We start from the raw sequence: 18,639 nt of genomic DNA, 5'->3' as shown, positions 1-18,639 counted from the left end.
AAAGAGATAGTCAAATTACCAAAATATGTTTCCGTCTTTGTGTTTTTCTGTAGGTATAAAAATAAAAGTGTATTTATAAGCATTTCGTTTATCCGCCTGTAAAATGGTATATGTATGTGTGTGTGTTTGTGTGTGTTTGTAGGTAAAAGTATAAGTGTGTCTATAAGTACTTTGTTTTTCTAGCTAGTCAGATAGTGTTTTTTATTTGTATAAGCGATGCTAAAGTGTACTTGTAGATAAAAGGTGAGTGTTTCTTTTAGCCCAGCGCGTTCCATGTGATATAGGGTGAGATAGGTATTGTGAGTTTTTGTGTCAGGGGTGTTTTCCTTCACGTCCGCGCTTCAGATTTATAAAGCGGAGCGTTCTTCAGTCTGGCTTCAGTATCTATCAAGAGAGCAGCGAGCAGCATATCAATTATCACGTGACGTTAGATATGGAAATACTCATCCCAGAACAATCTTTGAATGCGATACGAGGTCTAGGACTGAATGTCGCATCAGGATGGAGCCTTCGAGCCCAAGCAAGATGGACTAATCTCCTGTTAATCGGGGACAAACGTTCAAACGACAATAATTGAAGAAGTGGCTTACAGAGACGACCGCCGTAAGAAGACCACCAAATACTCAACAACTGGAGCGAACGATGGATTCGCAGAACAAATTTACTGGTAACGTCGGCACCACTAGTACCCCTACTAAAGTTTCAACAGCAGAAATGCAATCTGCCAATGGGAAAACAATTATGGAGGCCAGCCTAAACTTGCCACTAATAACAACAATATCAACTGACTCTGTGAATAATACTCAACAAGCAGAGGCACCCCAAAGGGACAAGGAGGTTAAAAATAAAACAACAGAAGAAACTAAGGGGACAGAGGCAATGGAGGTTAACTGGATCAAAGGAAACACTATAGACAACAAGAAAGAAAAACCGAAAGACATTCACAAAGAATCAAGGACATTACCTTCAGTAATTCCAACTTTAAACTCACCTATTCCAATAACAACACCATCATCAACATCGACTGAGGCAATATTTACATGAAAAGCCTAATGTAGACTCTAGGTTACCAATGATACAGTCACATATGAACTTAACAACAACACCAACACCATTCGTAAATGTGGCACCACACATTATCAAGGCACCTATACTATATATACCAGAAACACCCAAAACAACTACTGAAACTGCTTTAGCCGCTGAAGCCACTGGTACTACAATTACAACAAGTGGGCAGCAAAAAAAAAAAAAGAAAACCCAAGGAAAACTGCCTACTTCTCTAGATTTTCTAGAACAGGCCAAACCAAGAAAAACGCAGCAGCAGCACCAGTACCACCACCACCAACAACAACAAACACGAAAAATCAGACCTATAGCCAAACAAAATGCAGAGGTGGTCAACTACATATTTGAATAGGCAGAACAAATTGGAATAGGCTACATGATGGCTGACCAAATTAGTGCACTAAACTTCATTGAAGACCTTAGACTGGTTGTAGATAAAAACCAAAAGACAGAACGTAAGGGAAAGTTCGTTACACCATCTGATAATCCTTTCATGACAGCAGCAATCAGCCTCCACAAACTAAATGATGAATTCCATCACACACCGATGCCACTAGTGATAGTGATAGTCAACATCATGGCAACACCAAAATTCAATTATGAATTTGAACACTTTGCCTTCAGGGATATCATCTGCCCGAAAATCATGGAGACAGAAGAAGATGACAGATGGTAGTTTTCACCACCATAACGTCTGGAGGGTCTACTATTTCCGGAGGAGGATTAACATCAGCTCTTTTCAGGGCTATCTAATCATTGCCTCTTTTAAGAGATTTCAATTTAGCTTGAAATCGCGACTTGATAATACTATGATACCTAATATGATCCTTTGACCACCGTTCTAAACCAAAACCAAAACCACAATACCTAACTTGACATTCTAAAATTTCATTTGGTCTCTTACACCTACATTTCATTTGATTTAAAGTATTAATGCACATTTTGTGCATTTGGAATTAATTAAGATAGGAAAATTTGATACTTAAATCCGGGACTCTAATTGCGATTGTGGCTAACACAGAATTGGTAATAGAGAATACCCATTATATAAATAAATGGGTTGAATTTGGTAATATAAATTTTGGCGTTTCAGGTACGTTCCGGCGACGTTTGGACCTCTCCTCCGAGTACCTCTCCTCCCTGCCTGCTCACACATTAAAAGACGAGTGTGTGGTCCGATTCCCACTCGTCTTTAATCATGTGTCCCAATGAGCGTGTACGCACGGAACCGGGTGACGTTATAAGACCAGTGTCCAATCATGTGAGATGTTTTATCCTGTAGTTATACTTTCCAACACAGACATTTATTTAACTCGAACGCGTGTTGGGTCTAACCCCACTCGAGATAGCCTTACATACAGGTGGAAATGGATTTATTGTCCCACGACCTGTCGGCTAATCGATCAGCACTCGAATGAGTGCATTATTGCGTTGGGGGAAGTGGCACCATTCCTTCCCCCTCAAAAAATCAATTATTCCCAAATGGGAGATTAACTAGTCGCAACTGCCCATACGGGCGCACACGATTTAATTAAAAACTGATTGAATGACAGGAAAAGAAAAGACAGATCTTGCCTCACCTCATGCTAAGGCATCAGTGTGAGGTCAAACCTAAGGTTAGGACACCAACGCCGACCCAGCGACAAGTACCACAGCCACTACCTCCACCACCACCACGTCAACCACAGCCACAGCCAGTACCGAGAGCTGCTGTCCCCCAAACAGAAAACTGGGAGGAGGAGTTAGTAAGACAGCGAGAGCCCCAGAGACCTCATCATCATCCCCAGGTCTGGCGTTGAAGACAGAGTTAACAAGTCTTCACTATCCCTCCAAGTGAAGACTAGAATAGTGAAGCCATTCAGCCACCCTCTGTGCTCCAAACCACACCTGTGAGTTTGGAGCAGGACTGGAGTCGTCTTTGTATCTGTGGTGCTCGACCTAGAAAATGCCATCATTAACTGGGTTCATCTGAAATTTCAAAAGAAACAGCCCTTATCAGGGCTAACCAGATTTCTAGAAAAGAAGTTGCCAGTTTGTGTGAGTGTGGAGTAGTGTACCTATAAACACTCACTTCTTTACGGAAATGTGTGTCCGCGCGAACGTTTGTGTATGATTGTATTTGTGTTTGTGTGCGCTTGTACGTTTGTGTATATGTGTTTGTTTGTGTTTGTGTGCACTCGTACGTTTGTGTGTATGTGTGTTCGTTTTTTCCTTCACAAACAACCTTGTTCCCAAACAAAATGTTTGGTATTAGTGTGCTGTTTTGTATACAAATTTATTTTGGTTAGCACTCTCATCACCTATGTTAGCATTCTCGTGACCAAAAATGTGTTGGGTAAGTAATATGTTAGTTAGTAAGAGGGATGTTTTCCTTCACGTCCGTGCTTGAGACGATTAAAGTGCAGCGTTAGTCATTCACGCCATTCAACACTGAATACAAAATGGTGACAAATCACATTGATATTATGAAGACGTGCAAGTGTCTGTGGACGATCTGGGGATGGTGGAGGAATTTTTTATACCATAGGAGTATGGTGAATGTAGTCTCCACCATTTCAAAATGGAGATCAACAATTTAAAGATGACGAAGGAAAGGCTAAGAGAGTTATTGAAACAGGAAAAGGAGGAAGAAGAGGATATAAAGAGAACGAGAGCCTTGAACGAAAAGATAGAATAGGAATATGAGAATGAGAAGAGGAAGAAAGAGGAGGAGGAGAAGGAGAAAGAGGAGGATAAAAAGGAGAAGAAAAAGAAGAATGTGATAGGGAAGATAAGATGCTAGTGGAGGAAAAGAAGAGATTAGAAAATAGAAGAAACACAAAAGCCCTTTTCAGAGCCACTCGAAAAGATTTACTTTCTTGCCATATTGTTGTGTTTGCTTGTTCGCTTTTTGTGCATGTGTTTCTTTGTCTATGTATATAAAGAAAATATACGTCCCGCTCCGCCAGGCGTTATATGAAGATATATGTTCCAAACCCGCCACGGCGTTATATAAAGTTATACGTCCCGCCCTGTCAAGCGTTTTAGCTTTTTGTCGATTGGAAAAAGAATGGCCGCCAAAATGTTAATAGTAATAGGAAATAGGCGGGGTATTGAAATTTTCCCACGATCGTAGCCAATCAGTAAAGAGAATACCGCAGACGAATTTCATGGGCATATTAGGACCGATCATAATAGTATAAAGTGATATTTTAACAAGTTAAAATTATGAAACTGCACATACTACATGTAAAGTACCGACTTTGTGACAAACTTAATCTGCACCATATTTGGACCAACTAAGTACCATTAGAAGTCTAAGGGTGAAAATACCATGTATGAATTACCACCTGTCCAGAAGTAACAGCTATGACAATTTTTAAGATGGCTACCATGGGAAAAACGTTGGAGGTTTGATCGACACCGTTTTCATGTAGGCCCAAGTACATAATGTAGTGAAAACTCAACGTCTCTATCGCTGTCCATTCAGGAGATACAACCTCCATAGAACCTCCATTCATAAGAAGCAACTATGTTAATATTTTCAAGATGGCTACTGCTGAAGCCATACTGGATTTCCAAAGGCGTCATTTTTCATTTAGAACCAACTAGACCATCGGATGAATGTATCTGATGACGTTTTGTGTCAATCATGTCAGTTGATTAGGAGTTACCACAACAACTTGCGCGAAAGAACTACAACGACCATTAGACTCAATACACCTAATTCAAAATCCAAGGGTATAAACTCTATGACCTCAATTCGTAAGGCAGTTTTTTCTAATTGCTCTTGAGTCGGCGGTTTTTAGCATGAAATACGTTTTGGAATTTAATACCCTTGATATAAATCAGTTAGAGCAAGACTTTTCTAACTAATTCGATCGTTCTTTCACGTACTGATTGATACTCCTTTAAGCTGGAGTGTAGAATTGTTTGCAAAAGATAACCTAAGGATAATCTTAATCTTACGGAATAATCTCCCGCATAAATGCACATACTAGGTTGAACTGCTTATATGAGTATCATATCCTGACACACATATGCAGATGCTGACAGACAGAGAAATATGTAGAATGAAAATCGAATAGGTGGGAAAATGGAAAGGCAAACTACAACATAATGTTATTGCAAATTTTACGTCTTTTAATACGAAAGCAGATTTGAAACATACCATACATTTTTTTAACTTTGTTTTTATTTGATTGGCGTCGCAAGCATTATAAATAAACCAAAAGGCATTACTTTATCAACATACATTCCTTTCATAAAGGTAGCATTACATGTAAACTACGAACAACACAAGAATATACATCTGGGCTGCTTACCAGAACTATGCGTATACCTGTTAAATCAGTCATTCAATTCAGGAATCAAACTTAACAGTAAAGAATACACGGACACTTATAATTATAGACAAGTAATGCTTTTACAAGGAAATCCTTCAATTCTTCGATTCTTCCTCGAAAATTAACTCCGTCTAATCTTTACGGGTCTTTCTTTATAAGAGAGAGAGAGAGAGCAAACCTTGTATTTTTTCTGCTGAAATGTAGTTGGCACTTCCGGTTGCATCTTTCTTTACTCTGTGTCAAACGTAGGCGCTCGAATAAACAAATTGATATTGTACTTATTAGGTCACACACACTTGTCTCAAAGATGCGAGTCAATCCATGTACACCGACAGTTATATACGACTACTAGCTAGCCCTAGTTGATGGGAGAATATATTAATGGGTAATCGTACCTGGACTGAATGCGTCTAAGGGCATGCAAGCTCCAACTAGAAATATATTATCATTTCAATAATCAACATTTCGCAATAATTTCATGAAATATGTAAGTTCTCTTTCTAAAAAAAAATACCCGACTGAGACTTCAGTTTTGTCTTCAATTATCTGTATGTTCATGCATTTAAGGAATTTGGGGATTATGTAAGTGAACCTAAAATTGTATTAGGTCATTCTAGCCTTTTGTCGCTTCTATCCGGCGTGAATAGAGCCCTTTACTAGTACATTTCCATTTTTATAATCATACAGTGTAGGCCAGATATAATAATTAATTCTGTTGGATGTAGCATGGTCACATGACCACCACAGTTTGTGTACTCTGTCATCGAAAGTTGCGTCCTCTGAGTTCAGATACATTGGGGGTTGCTGGATGACCATTTGCCAAGTAATCTTTGCACAGGCATGAATAAATTTTTTGACAGCGTCATTTTCAAGAAACTCTGTTGGGTTTGATTGTCCTGACGATAATTCTTCAATAATGATCTGAAAGAAAGACATATCACTGATATCTAGTAAATTAACGAAACAAATTTCATGTATATAGACTGTCGAACGCTTGTCCTGAACCCCTTGTGTTCTAGGTTTGTAAATCGTGATTAACCGCCATATTTAGCGATATACCCTCAGTTTTCAAAATCTGAATCATGATAAAGTACATTTACCCAACGGATTATACGAAAAGAAAATAGCTGGCAAAAAAGATAATCAAGATAAATAAATTACTATATACAATAAAGAAAATCATTATAACTTGGACTCCCAATGATCAGATAGGTACGTCTGTTTTATGACTCAGTTTCAAGAATTCCAGTATGAATGATATATTCATGTGTGTGTGTGTGTGTGTGTGTGTGTGTGAGAGAGAGAGAGAGAGAGAGGGAGAGAGAATACCCTTGTAAGTTTAGTTGGGTCCATTTTTTCATAGTACTTGCGCAGTTGTTCCTTTATACAACTGGACATCTCATCTGAAAGATTTCTCTTTTCGCCCGGGTTTGTTGACGAATCGTTTGACAACTAAGAAAAAAAAGAGTATACTTGATTATTGGTCCAGTTTTACAGAATAAAATAGTTCTTAAAATATATCCACAAAATAGAAAACAATACGTTTCTATTTGATGCATATTTTCTTGTTCTTGGATTACCTCATTAAATATGTGTAGATACGATTGACATTCCTGTCATCACGAATCCTATGTTGTGTTTACTATTTGTACAGTGATACTTTATTATTTCATAGGGCATGATACGCTTCTGATGAGTTAATTACATTAGAATTTGGTACCCCTTACCGACTTAAAATTAGAATTTGGTACCCCTTACCGACTTAAACTTAGAATTTGGTACCCCTTACCGACTTAAAATTAGAATCTGACTTAAAATTAGAGTTTGGTACCCTTTACTGACTTAAAATTAGAATTTGGTAACCCTTACCGACTTAAAATTAGAGTTTGGTACCCCTTACTGACTTAAAAGTAGAATTTGGTACCCTTACCGACTTAAAATAAGAGTTTGGTACCCCTTACCGACTTAAAATTAGAGTTTGGTACCCCTTACCGACTTAAAATTAGAATTTGGTACCCCTTACCGACTTAAAATTAGAGTTTGGTACCCCATACCGACTTAAAATTAGAATTTGGTACCACTTACCGACTTAGAATTTGGTGCTCCATACCGACTTAAAATTAGATATTGGTACCACTTACCGACTTAAAATTAGAATCTGGTGCTCCTTACCGACTTAAAATTAGAATTTGGTAAACCTTACCGACTTAAAATTAGAGTTTGGTACCCCTTACCGACTTAAAATTAGAGTTTGGTACCCCTTACCGAATTAAGATTAGAGTTTGGTGCTCCATACCGACTTAAAATTAGAATTTTGTACCACTTACCGACTTAAATTAGAGTTTGGTACCCCTTACCGACTTAAAATTAGAATTTGGTACCGCTTACCGACTTAAAATTAGAATTTGGTAACCCTTACCGACCTAAAATTAGAGTTTCGTGCTCCATACCGACTTAAAATTAGAATTTTGTACCACTTACCGACTTAAATTAGAGTTTGGTACCCCTTACCGACTTAAAATTAGAATTTGGTACCCCTTACCGACTTAAAATTAGAATTTGATACCCTTTACCGACTTAAAATTAGAATTTGGTCCTCCTTACCGACTTAAAATTAAAGTTTGGTACCCCTTACCGACTTAAAATTAGAATTTGGTTCTCCTTACCGACTTAAAATTAGAGTTTGGTACCCATTACCAACTTAAAATTAGAGTTTGGTGCTCCTTACCGACTTAAAATTAGAATTTGTAACCCTTACCGACTTAAAATTAGAATTTGGTGCTCCTTACCGACTTAAAATTAGAGTTTGGTACCCCTTACCGACTTAAAATTAGAGTTTGGTAGCCCTTACCGACTTAAAATTAGAATTTGGTACCCTTTACCGACTTAAAATTAGAATTTGGTACCCCTTACCGACTTAAAATTAGAATTTGGTACCCCTTACCGACTTAAAATTATAGTTTGGTACCCCTTACCGACTTAAAATTAGAGTTTGGTACCCTTTACCAACTTAAAATTAGAGTTTGGTACCCCTTACCGACTTAAAATTAGAGTTTGGTAACCTTTACCGACTTAAAATTAGAGTTTGGTACCCCTTACCGACTTAAAATTAGAGTTTGTTACCCCTTACCGACTTAAAATACTTCAACACAAACCATAAACCCATCGAGATCAAATTTATATAGCGATTTATCAAGCTTTTGGAACAGTCCGGTTACAAAGTTCAAATGTTACTATATTCAGTCATTTGGCTTGTTATTACATTACATACCCATTTATTACATTATATTCAGTCATTTGGCTTGTTATTATATTACATACCCATTTATTACATTATATTCAGTCATTTGGCTTGTTATTACATTACATACCCATTTATTACATTATATTCAGTCATTTGGCTTGTTATTACATTACATACCCATTTAATCTAACATAGTGGATCTGGTGTTAGATGTTAGATTCAAACCATATTTCCGTATCGCACACCCAGAATGGAACAATACTGTAGTAAATTTAGAGTATGGGCACTTGGTTGTAGTGCCCCGTTTTAAGCAATTCTTAGATTTGTGTGATTACTTGTTTGATTATTGGAATTCGGCGCCATGGAAATATTCCTGGCCCGATCTAATGAGCTAATTGATAGGAGCAAACGTCACGGAGTGAAGTGTTAGTGTGTTTCCACGATGTCCTGGTTCACTAGTAGTGAATTCCGACCAAAACCGAATGAATGTCCCTGTAGTAAAATAGTACATATTAAAATCTAGTGGTATACATTGCTAGCGTGACTGCAAGGACAGTACTTACGGTATTAAACCGGTAAATTACACAAGGGCATAAATAAAAAGGGACTTGACAGACACCGTTTATGTCGCCATGTGGGCGAATATGGTGCAGTTATATTGGCGAAATGTGCCTGGAAAGCATACATTGACTGGCCTAAGGTGGCGGAGTTAAAATAGTTCCCATTGTTAGGGAGTACGCATATATGTTCTAAGGCGTGAACGGTTGGTGGTACGGAAACATAATGAAGCCAAAACACTCAGATGTACGGTTGATAAATAGTTGGCAGTTTGGTTTATCTGTGGTCTTGCATTAATTAGAGGAAAATTTAGGTATAGAATGGACACGTCGGGCTTTCTGATATACAAATGAGGTTGTATGGAAGTCTTTGGAAAATCGGTGTAAACTTATGACTTCTAGCGAGAATCGCGCCAGGGTTTAACAACCGCACGGTCAAGTAAATACCCGTGTGCGTGTAACAATATATATGATTTTATTGTCGTCCGCGTGCATGTTATTTGGATGGAATGAACTGAATTTTCATAAACCTTTATTTGTTCGAATTCCATTCATACTGCAGAGCTCAACATATTTGGAAATGGACTCAAATGATTATAAATAGAGCCAGTTGGATTTGTAGAATTTATAATACGTTTCAAAAATAAAAACTAAGCTTATTACGGTATGTCTTATAATGGGGAAAAATGGACACTTTAAGTTAAATCTCTTTTAGATGATTTATGGTTTTCTTACGTATGGAACAATTAATATGGTATTATAGATGAGCTATGATTTTCTGACGTATGGAACAATTAATATGGTATTATAGATGATCTATGATTTTCTTACGTATGGAACAACTGATATGGTATTATGAAACCAAACAAGAAAAGAAAAAAATAGCTGTTGTTCAATATATGCAAACATGAATATCTTCTACGAGATTTTATACGAGATCAGCTGACAAGCCGGAGTATTATTCTCTGCAAGAAGAATGGTTATCGTTTGAAAGTGATAAGTGAGATCTTTTTAAAAATCCACTAACTGAACTTCGACTAGTATCGTAAAACGTTTATAGCGAAATGGTCGTTACGAGGGAGTCCCAGCAACGAACGGCTTTATAATATGCGCAATTTATGAGCTGTTGAAATTGTACACAATTTTCGGCTTGTTTGCTCGTTTTAGAGAAATTAAGTAAATATTTACCCATATATTATTGTTCTTGAACCAATATATCGAAAATAGAATGCCAGTATTGTCTTCAGTTAAAGAAGAATCGTATATGTATTGACAACATTTTCCATAGGTTGCACAAAAATGTCAGAAAATAACACTTTGTACGAGAAATTAATGATTAATTGCACAGAACAGCTAATACGATGAAATATAAGTTGCTCGTAACAGTTCATATAAATTTAATATTTTTGTGTAAAATTAAATTATTTTCATTGAGTAGTGTTGACAATATGTAATGCTCAATACAATTAGGTTTCCTATCCTCTGCGCAATGACAAAAGCTTGCATCCTGTTGTTTGCAACTGAAAATTGATTTGCAATTGAATGTTAACTAAGTTCGTGAAGGTTTGTTCAGAGTCTTAAGGTTATAACTCGTCAGATATGGCCCTGGCGTATTCCTATGTCATATCAAACGAAGGGGGGGGGGGGGGAGGGCAGAATCTTTAAAAAATTTTCACAAAACTTACAGCAAGAGTGGGTCTTCTAAGAAGCTCCGAAACAACAGCCTCCAATCGTTCTAATAATCTAGAGCTACATTTGTATGATTGCTGGAAAAAATTGAATAGAAACACATTAAATAAATGTATAAAACTCCGGTAGAAATCTGAAACAGTTCAATGAAGTTGAACACAATCATCGCCCGCCACGAAGTTAGCTGTTACACGTGTTACGACTCTATGGTATTAAACTAAGTACAGAAAAGACAGAAAACCAACCAGTTTAGTAAAAGTAAACGAGTAGTGAATTTCCGTAGAATACACAGGGAAAATTTTAAAAGAATTTACAATATTGTGAATTAAATCCCAAACATTTTTAAAGTCGCATCACAAGTCCAAATGTATAGAGTATTCCAAATGAATTCCATTGTTGTTCGGAATGAATTCAAATCTTCAAAGTGCTGATGTACCAATGGCCTGGAATAGTGTTGATGTACTAACAGTCTTGTTTTATCACAATGATATAATCGAAAATGTATCTAAAAGAATTCACAATAACCCAAAAATTAAGTCCAAAAGTATTATTGAGCACTTTGTAATTCGAGTGAATAACATAAATAAGTTAATCCTCTCAAACTAAAACTGAACACAACTAAAAGACTGATTGCATTTTGGATGTTAAGATAGGAATGAGTAATAATTATGATATAAATAACCCTAATATAAAACCTAAGACACAATGAGAGGATCAGGATTAGGGTCATCTTAATGGAAACCTACATCAAACTGTAAACAAAATTCCTTTCTGGAATCTTCTAGGATCAAAATCTATGTTAGAACTCAAAACCAAGTAAACTACTTTACCTATAAATAATAATATTCTTAATATATAATCTACAATCATAGACAAGAATTAGATATTGCATATGTTATTTACAATAAAAAGACGTTAGTCACGTAGGCCCAAACTCATACCCTCAATTATGGATAAATGCCAATCACACAATACAAATTAAATACAGATAAACACATCACGGAACCCTTCCTCTCCACCCTTTCAAACAAGTAAACATACTAACGATCTTACTAACGTTCTACTAAAGGTACAGTGTAGGTTATGCTGACGTGACGCACACTAATGGCACTGTATAGGTATTGCTGACGTGACTCCCTTACTCTGAAGGTACAGTGTAGGTTATGCTGACCTGACGCACACTAATGGCACTGTACAGGTATTGCTTACGTGACCCCTTTACTTTAAAGGTACAGTGTTGCTTATGCTGACGTGACGCACACTAATGGCACTATATATGTCTTGCTAGCATGACTCCTTAAACTAAAGGTACCGTGTAGGTTTTGCTGACGTGATGCACACTAAAGGCACTCTATAGGCATTGCTGACGTGACTCACTTACACTAAAGGTACTGTGTAGGTTATGCTGATGTGACGTACACTAATGTCACTGTATAGGTATTGCTGACGTGACTCCCTTACTCTAAAGGTACAGTGTAGGTTATGCTGACGTGACGCACACTAATGGCACTGTATAGGTATCGCTGACGTGACTCCCTTACTCTAAAGGTACAGTGTAGGTTATGCTGACCTGACGCACACTAATGGCACTGTACAGGTATTGCTTACGTGACCCCTTTACTTTAAAGGTACAGTGTAGGTTATGCTGACGTGACGCACACTAATGGCACTGTATAAGTCTTGCTAACATGATCCTTAAACTAAAGGTACCGTGTAGGTTTTGCTGACGTGATGCACACTAAAGGCACTCTATAGGTATTGCTGACGTGACTCACTTACACTAAAGGTACAGTGTAGGTTATGCTGATGTGACGCACACTAATGGCACTGTATAGGTATTACTGACGTGACTCCCTTACTCTAAAGATACAGTGCAGGTTGTGTTGACGTGACTCCCTTACTCTAAAGGTACAGTGTAGGTTATGCTGACGTGACGCACACTAATGGCACTGTATAGGTAGTGCTGACCTGACTCCCTTGCTCTAAAGGTACGATGTAGGTTATGCTGACGTGACGCACACTGATGGCACTGTATATATTTTGCTACGTGACTCCTCTAAAGATACAGTGTAGGTTGTGTTGACATGGCTCCCTTACAATAAAGGTACAGTGTTGGTTATGATGACGTGACGCACACTAATGGTACTGTATATGTACTGCTGACGTGACTCATTTACGCTAAAGGTATTTGTACCTATACTGACATGACGCACACTAATGGTATTGTATAGGCATTGCTGACGTGACTCCCTTACACTAAAGGTACAGTGTAGGTTATGCTGACGTGACGCAAACTAATGGAACTGTATATGTTTTGCTGACGTGACTCCCTTACTCTAAAGATGCAGTGTAGGTTGTGTTGATGTGACTCCCTTACTCTAAAGGTACAATGTAGGTTATGCTGACCTGACGCACACTAATGACACTGTATAGGTACTGCTTACGTGATTCCCCTACTCTAAAGGTACAGTGTAGGTTATGCTGACGTGACGCGCACTAATGGCACTGTATAGGTATTGCTTACGTGACTCCTCTAAAGATACAGTGTAGGTTGTGTTGACATGGCTTCCTTACACTAAAGGTACAGTGTTGGTTATGCTGCCGTGACGCACACTAATGGCACTGTATAGGTACTGCTGACGTGACTCCCTTACTCTAAAGGTACAGTGTAGGTTATGCTGACGTGACGCGCACTAATGGCACTGTATAGGTATTGCTTACGTGACTCCTCTAAAGATACAGTGTAGGTTGTGTTGACATGGCTTCCTTACTCTAAAGGTACAGTGTTGGTTATGCTGCCGTGACGCACACTAATGGCACTGTATAGGTACTGCTGACGTGACTCCCTTACTCTAAAGGTACAGTGTAGGTTATGCTGACGTGACGCACACTAATAGCACTGTATAGGTATTGCTTACGTGACTCCTCTAAAGTTGCAGTGTAGGTTGTGTTGACGTGACTCCTTTACACTAAAGGTACAGCGTTGGTTATGCTGACGTGACTCATTTAACCATCATGATTTTAAATGAGGAGCGTCGTATAAAATAATTTAAAATCAAAGCATATTTTCGTCTCGTCTTTCAAGTAGCTCGTGCATTGCAACCGCTGTTGGCATCGAATGAGTATAGATTAAAACTATACCAGTTGATCAACACCTGATACCAGTACCGAATTTAAGGCCTTTTAGGGCCCTATGCACCGAAAACACCCCACCCCACCCCCTCCTTCAAAATGTGAAGGAAAAAACCCTAACCAAATATTAAAAGCTATAAAGGCGGAAAAAAATACCAGTGTTGCCATCATTCCAAATCAAAATACTTTTAAATGCAGATCCAAATGGTCATATATAATTCATTCAATTTTATCATCAACAATTAATTTGAATTTTTGTCTTGTGTCTTTGTTGGACTTTGCCCTAAGCACGTGCTTAGTGTGCTTAATGGGTAATTAGGCAATGCATGAGACGTTATATCGTGTCGAAGGAATTGCCTCAATATACACCACCATATAATATGGCGGGGTCGAAGCCACCACCACATATTAATAAACGTTAGAGTCAAGAGCATGAATGATCAATACCAGACTTACCAAAACTGCTAAGCACAGGAACTTTGTGACCGTTTCTTCGTCGTCAAACCCCGAATCCTCCAGACTTTCCTTGGCGTCAACCCATTCCTGAGATTCCAGGTCGTTATACTGCAAAGCAATAACGCTGGGTCGGCATCGGTCTGTCAGAATCTCCATGTCGCGACTGCCCGTCATTACGACGTGTGACTTCATGCTCTGAGCAAGTCTAAAAGTATACAGGGCAAACCATATATTTAAAATGTACTCGTTCTATACAGGGCAAACCATATATTTAAAATGTACTCGTTCTATACAGGGCAAACCATATATTTAAAATGTACTCGTTCTATACAGGGCAAACCATATATGTTTAAAATGTGCTCGTTCTATAAAGGGCAAACTATATATGTTTAAAATGTACTCGTTCTATAGAGAAAAAAGCTTTTGTGGCGTCTTCAGAATGGCATTACAATTAATTAGTATATATATATATATATATATATATATATATATATATATATATATATATATATATATTCTATATTGTTGTTCTTAGAAGTAAGATGAAAATATACACATCAACAGTATTTCTCACTGTTACAAAGTAAGTGTAATACTTCTACACACAGTGTAACACTTAATGATTTATATTTACACACACAGTGTCATAATTAAAGTATAATACTTGTACACACAGTGTTATACTTAAAGTAATATTTGTACACAAAGTAATATTTGTACACACAGTGTTATATTTAAAGTGTCATATTTACACACACAGTGTAATACTTAAAGTGTCATATTTACACACAGTGTCATACTTAAAGTGTAATATTTGTACACAAAGTGTTATACTTAAAGTATAATATTTGTACACAAAGTGTAATACTTAAAGTGTCATATTTACACACACAGTGTCATACTTAAACTAAGGGTCATACTTACAGTGTCTTACTTGTACATACAAAATATCTAACCTGCATACATATATTTTCAATAAATTATGATTACAAAATAAATGTCATACTTGCACACAGTAAATACTTTATTTATACAGTGTCATACTTACCAAGTAACTGTCAAAATTACTTACACAGTGTCATACTTACCGAGTAAGTATCATACTTCTAGAAAGGAAAAGCCTTACTTATAGAGTGCCATACTTACCGAGTAACTGTCAAAATTACTTACACAGTGTCATACTTACCGAGTATCATACTTCTACACAGGACAAACCTTACTTATACAGTGCCATACTTACCGAGTAACTGTCATACTTACTTATACAGTGTCATACTTACCGAGTAAGTATCATACTTCTACACAGGAAAAAGCCTTACTTATACAGTGCCATACTCACCGAAAAACTGTCATTCTTATACACAAAGTGTAATAGGTACACACAAAAGGATTCAACAAAACAATACTTTAAGATAAATCATACAATAACAAAAAATAAAACGACAAGTAAACAACAAAAACGAAATAAACCACACACACACACAGATATATATATATATATATATATATATATATATATATATATATATATATATATATATATATATATATATATATATATATATAACAAATAACCTGCAATACATAATTGTCACATCATGGTAATTTTAATCACAATTTACCTTTCGACGAGTTTTTCATTCTCTGCTTTCAAGTCTTTGATCAAGACCTCTGAAGCTTTGTTCTCTTTCCGTATTTTATCTATGGTTTTTTGAGAAGCCTCCGTGGCTATCTTTGCTCTTTTGTACTCGTCCTGCATGTTGGCATTGACATATTCCAGTTCCTTGACTGTTGTCTGTAACTTTTCAACTTGAGCTTGAAGGTTCTCCTTCTCCGAGCGAGTTTTGTGTAATTCAGAAATAATTACTTCCCCCGGTCCCTGGGGTTTGTTAAAAACTGGCACCTTGTCCTCGCTGGATTTGTAAAGCCCTCTTCTCAGCTCATCGTTTTCTCTCTTCAGCTCATCCAGCTTAACCCATAACTGACCCATTCCTCCACCGCCTCGCCCCAGACGTAAGGGTCCGCTCGAGGGTCCTTGTTTATTTATCTCCTCCAACAGAGACTCAACCAATTGTTTTGCTTTTTCGAGTAAATGTCTTGTCTGTGGATCTCTCTTTTTCATCAGGAATACGTTTGTGAGACTGTCACAGAAATTCCTCGCATCAGACACCAAGTCTTTTGGATCGGCAGACATTCTCAATTTTTCGTCTGCAAAAAAATATAAATTATCTATCCGCGTTCAGAGAGAGAGAGAGAGAGAGAGAGAGAGAGAGAGAGAGCTGATGTAATGAGACGTCAAATTCCTTACAATGAGGATCATTAAAAGTTATTCTACGTGTGTTCACTGTATGGTTAACCTTCAACATCATAATGTCAATCACAGATACATTAAAACAGTCAATTATACTCCAAGAATAAACATTGCATATGCATTTATTCTTACCCTCTAACTCTACACATGGAATCGTTACTATCGACAGCATTTCCAATGTAGATTCTTGCACAACGCTGTACGTTAAGAGATCTCAATTGATTTTCAGAACCTATGAATCGGTTTCCGTGGTTATTTTAACTGTATTGAGAACATGCATCATTATCTCCTTCTTCTCCGTACGGGATATTGATTTCCAGACCCCAGCCAAAGTGAGTCAGCTGCCATGATTCATTGGCCTGTGTGTATTCAGGGATCACTTTGTATCACAGCAACGTCGCATTTGACACGAATCCTTATTCACATATTAATGATAACAGAAATTTCGTCTCAAGATTCCTTGTCCTCGTGATAAAGATTCATTAACATTAGTAATCACTTGAAAGATGAAGAAGCACTGTATATATTTTGATTATCGGTTTCAAAAGAACCCAACACAATTACAAGAAAATGCATTTTAGATGGAAAGAAATATATGAAATTAAAAGACGTGATGTTTATGCACAATTTATGTTTTGTGTCCGTATGCATATGTTCTCTGAGATGGCATCATAGCAAGCTATTTTGGGCCTGACCAGCTTTCCTAGTTCTTATTGTCAATAATACCACGTCTATATCTAACATTAACATCAAAATCAACCATCAATAGTTCCTCATTTACTACCATACTCTCAAATACTACAAATGACTTCATGGTGAAACTGCCACTCAAATACTACCAATGATTTCATAGTACAACTTTCACAATACCAATATCAAAATAAACATTTATTTCAAATTCCTCATCAAATTCCGAGAAGAAAAAAAATTCAATGAGATTTGTGCAGATTAAGGTTAATGGAGTTCTATACTGTTTATGCCACCCTTTGTACCATAGATGAACAGTTATGAGAGAGAGAGAGAGAGAGAGAGAGAGAGAGAGAGAGATGGGGGGGGGGGATATGTGTCATTGAATGAGGCGATTAACCGGAAACTAGTTCCAACATTTTCCTGTCAACTATATTATTATCATATAGATGGACAGGCAGACCAGGAGAGACAGAGATTCGCAAGCTTGAGTCAAGTGATATAACAATGTAATTTTAAATATTTCAAATAAAACTTTCAACGTTGACTGGTAAAATAATTAGAATAAGTTACATTTTATCCAAATCTGAATCACGTAAAATGCATTTACTTATATAACAGAATACTTTATACTTATATACCAGTATACTTATCAGTAATGCATGCTATGTCCATTCCTTATTATAATAACTACCAAACATATCATTTTACGGTTATCATATATTTTTATCTTTTGTGTCGATTTCAATCAGGTTGATATCATTCACACAAGCATAAATATAATAATGTAATAAATGTAATAAATGAAAACAGGCGATAAAGACGTTCTTATTTTCGACGATTACGAGAATGGTAAAAGCAAGGAACCGCTTAATACTTACATCAGATCCAAAAGCTAGCAGGAAACTCGGTTATTGCTGCTCATTGTATAATTTGTGCCAGCTGATGCCCCGGCAGATTAGGAATAATGAATAAAATCAAGCACCTTAAATGAAAATGTCCTCCTCAGTTTTAAACAGCTTTCGTGAAGATGATAAAAACTGCAAAATGTATCGTTCAATAAAGATTACTATTTGGGGTAGCTCGCTTCAGCATGGGCGGAATACATCATCGATAGGGATTGCGCGTGCAGCATTGGATCAATACTACGTAGCAGCAGCAATATTGATT

The 18,639-nt window shown here is 37.1% G+C and overlaps 1 protein-coding gene across 2 annotated transcripts; it reads right to left on the bottom strand.

The window, feature by feature from the left end:
- Nucleotides 1-5,164: 5,164 nt before the first annotated feature.
- LOC149800409 (uncharacterized) lies at nt 5,165-18,567 on the bottom strand. 2 transcript variants are annotated; one of them, XM_089957243.1, is made up of 6 exons: nt 18,351-18,567; nt 16,094-16,679; nt 14,472-14,676; nt 10,880-10,960; nt 6,723-6,845; nt 5,165-6,314 (listed from the first exon to the last, which is right to left on the bottom strand). In XM_089957243.1, exons 2-6 carry the CDS (start codon nt 16,663-16,665, stop codon nt 6,024-6,026), a joined length of 1,272 nt encoding a protein of 423 aa, XP_089813369.1. In that variant the 5' UTR covers nt 16,666-16,679; nt 18,351-18,567; the 3' UTR covers nt 5,165-6,023. The 2 variants fall into 2 exon arrangements, with proteins under 2 accessions (XP_089813369.1, XP_089813368.1); XM_089957242.1 differs by lacking the exon at nt 18,351-18,567 and adding an exon at nt 16,915-17,053.
- Nucleotides 18,568-18,639: the final 72 nt, after the last annotated feature.

Source organism: Sinohyriopsis cumingii, chromosome 5 (assembly GCF_028554795.1).
Source record: "Sinohyriopsis cumingii isolate HCF-2022 chromosome 5, ASM2855479v2, whole genome shotgun sequence".
In the NCBI taxonomy this organism is placed as follows: Eukaryota; Metazoa; Mollusca; class Bivalvia; order Unionida; family Unionidae; genus Sinohyriopsis; species Sinohyriopsis cumingii.
The sequence above is the reverse complement of the archived record's forward strand: the minus strand, read 5'-3'. Positions and strand labels throughout refer to the sequence as shown.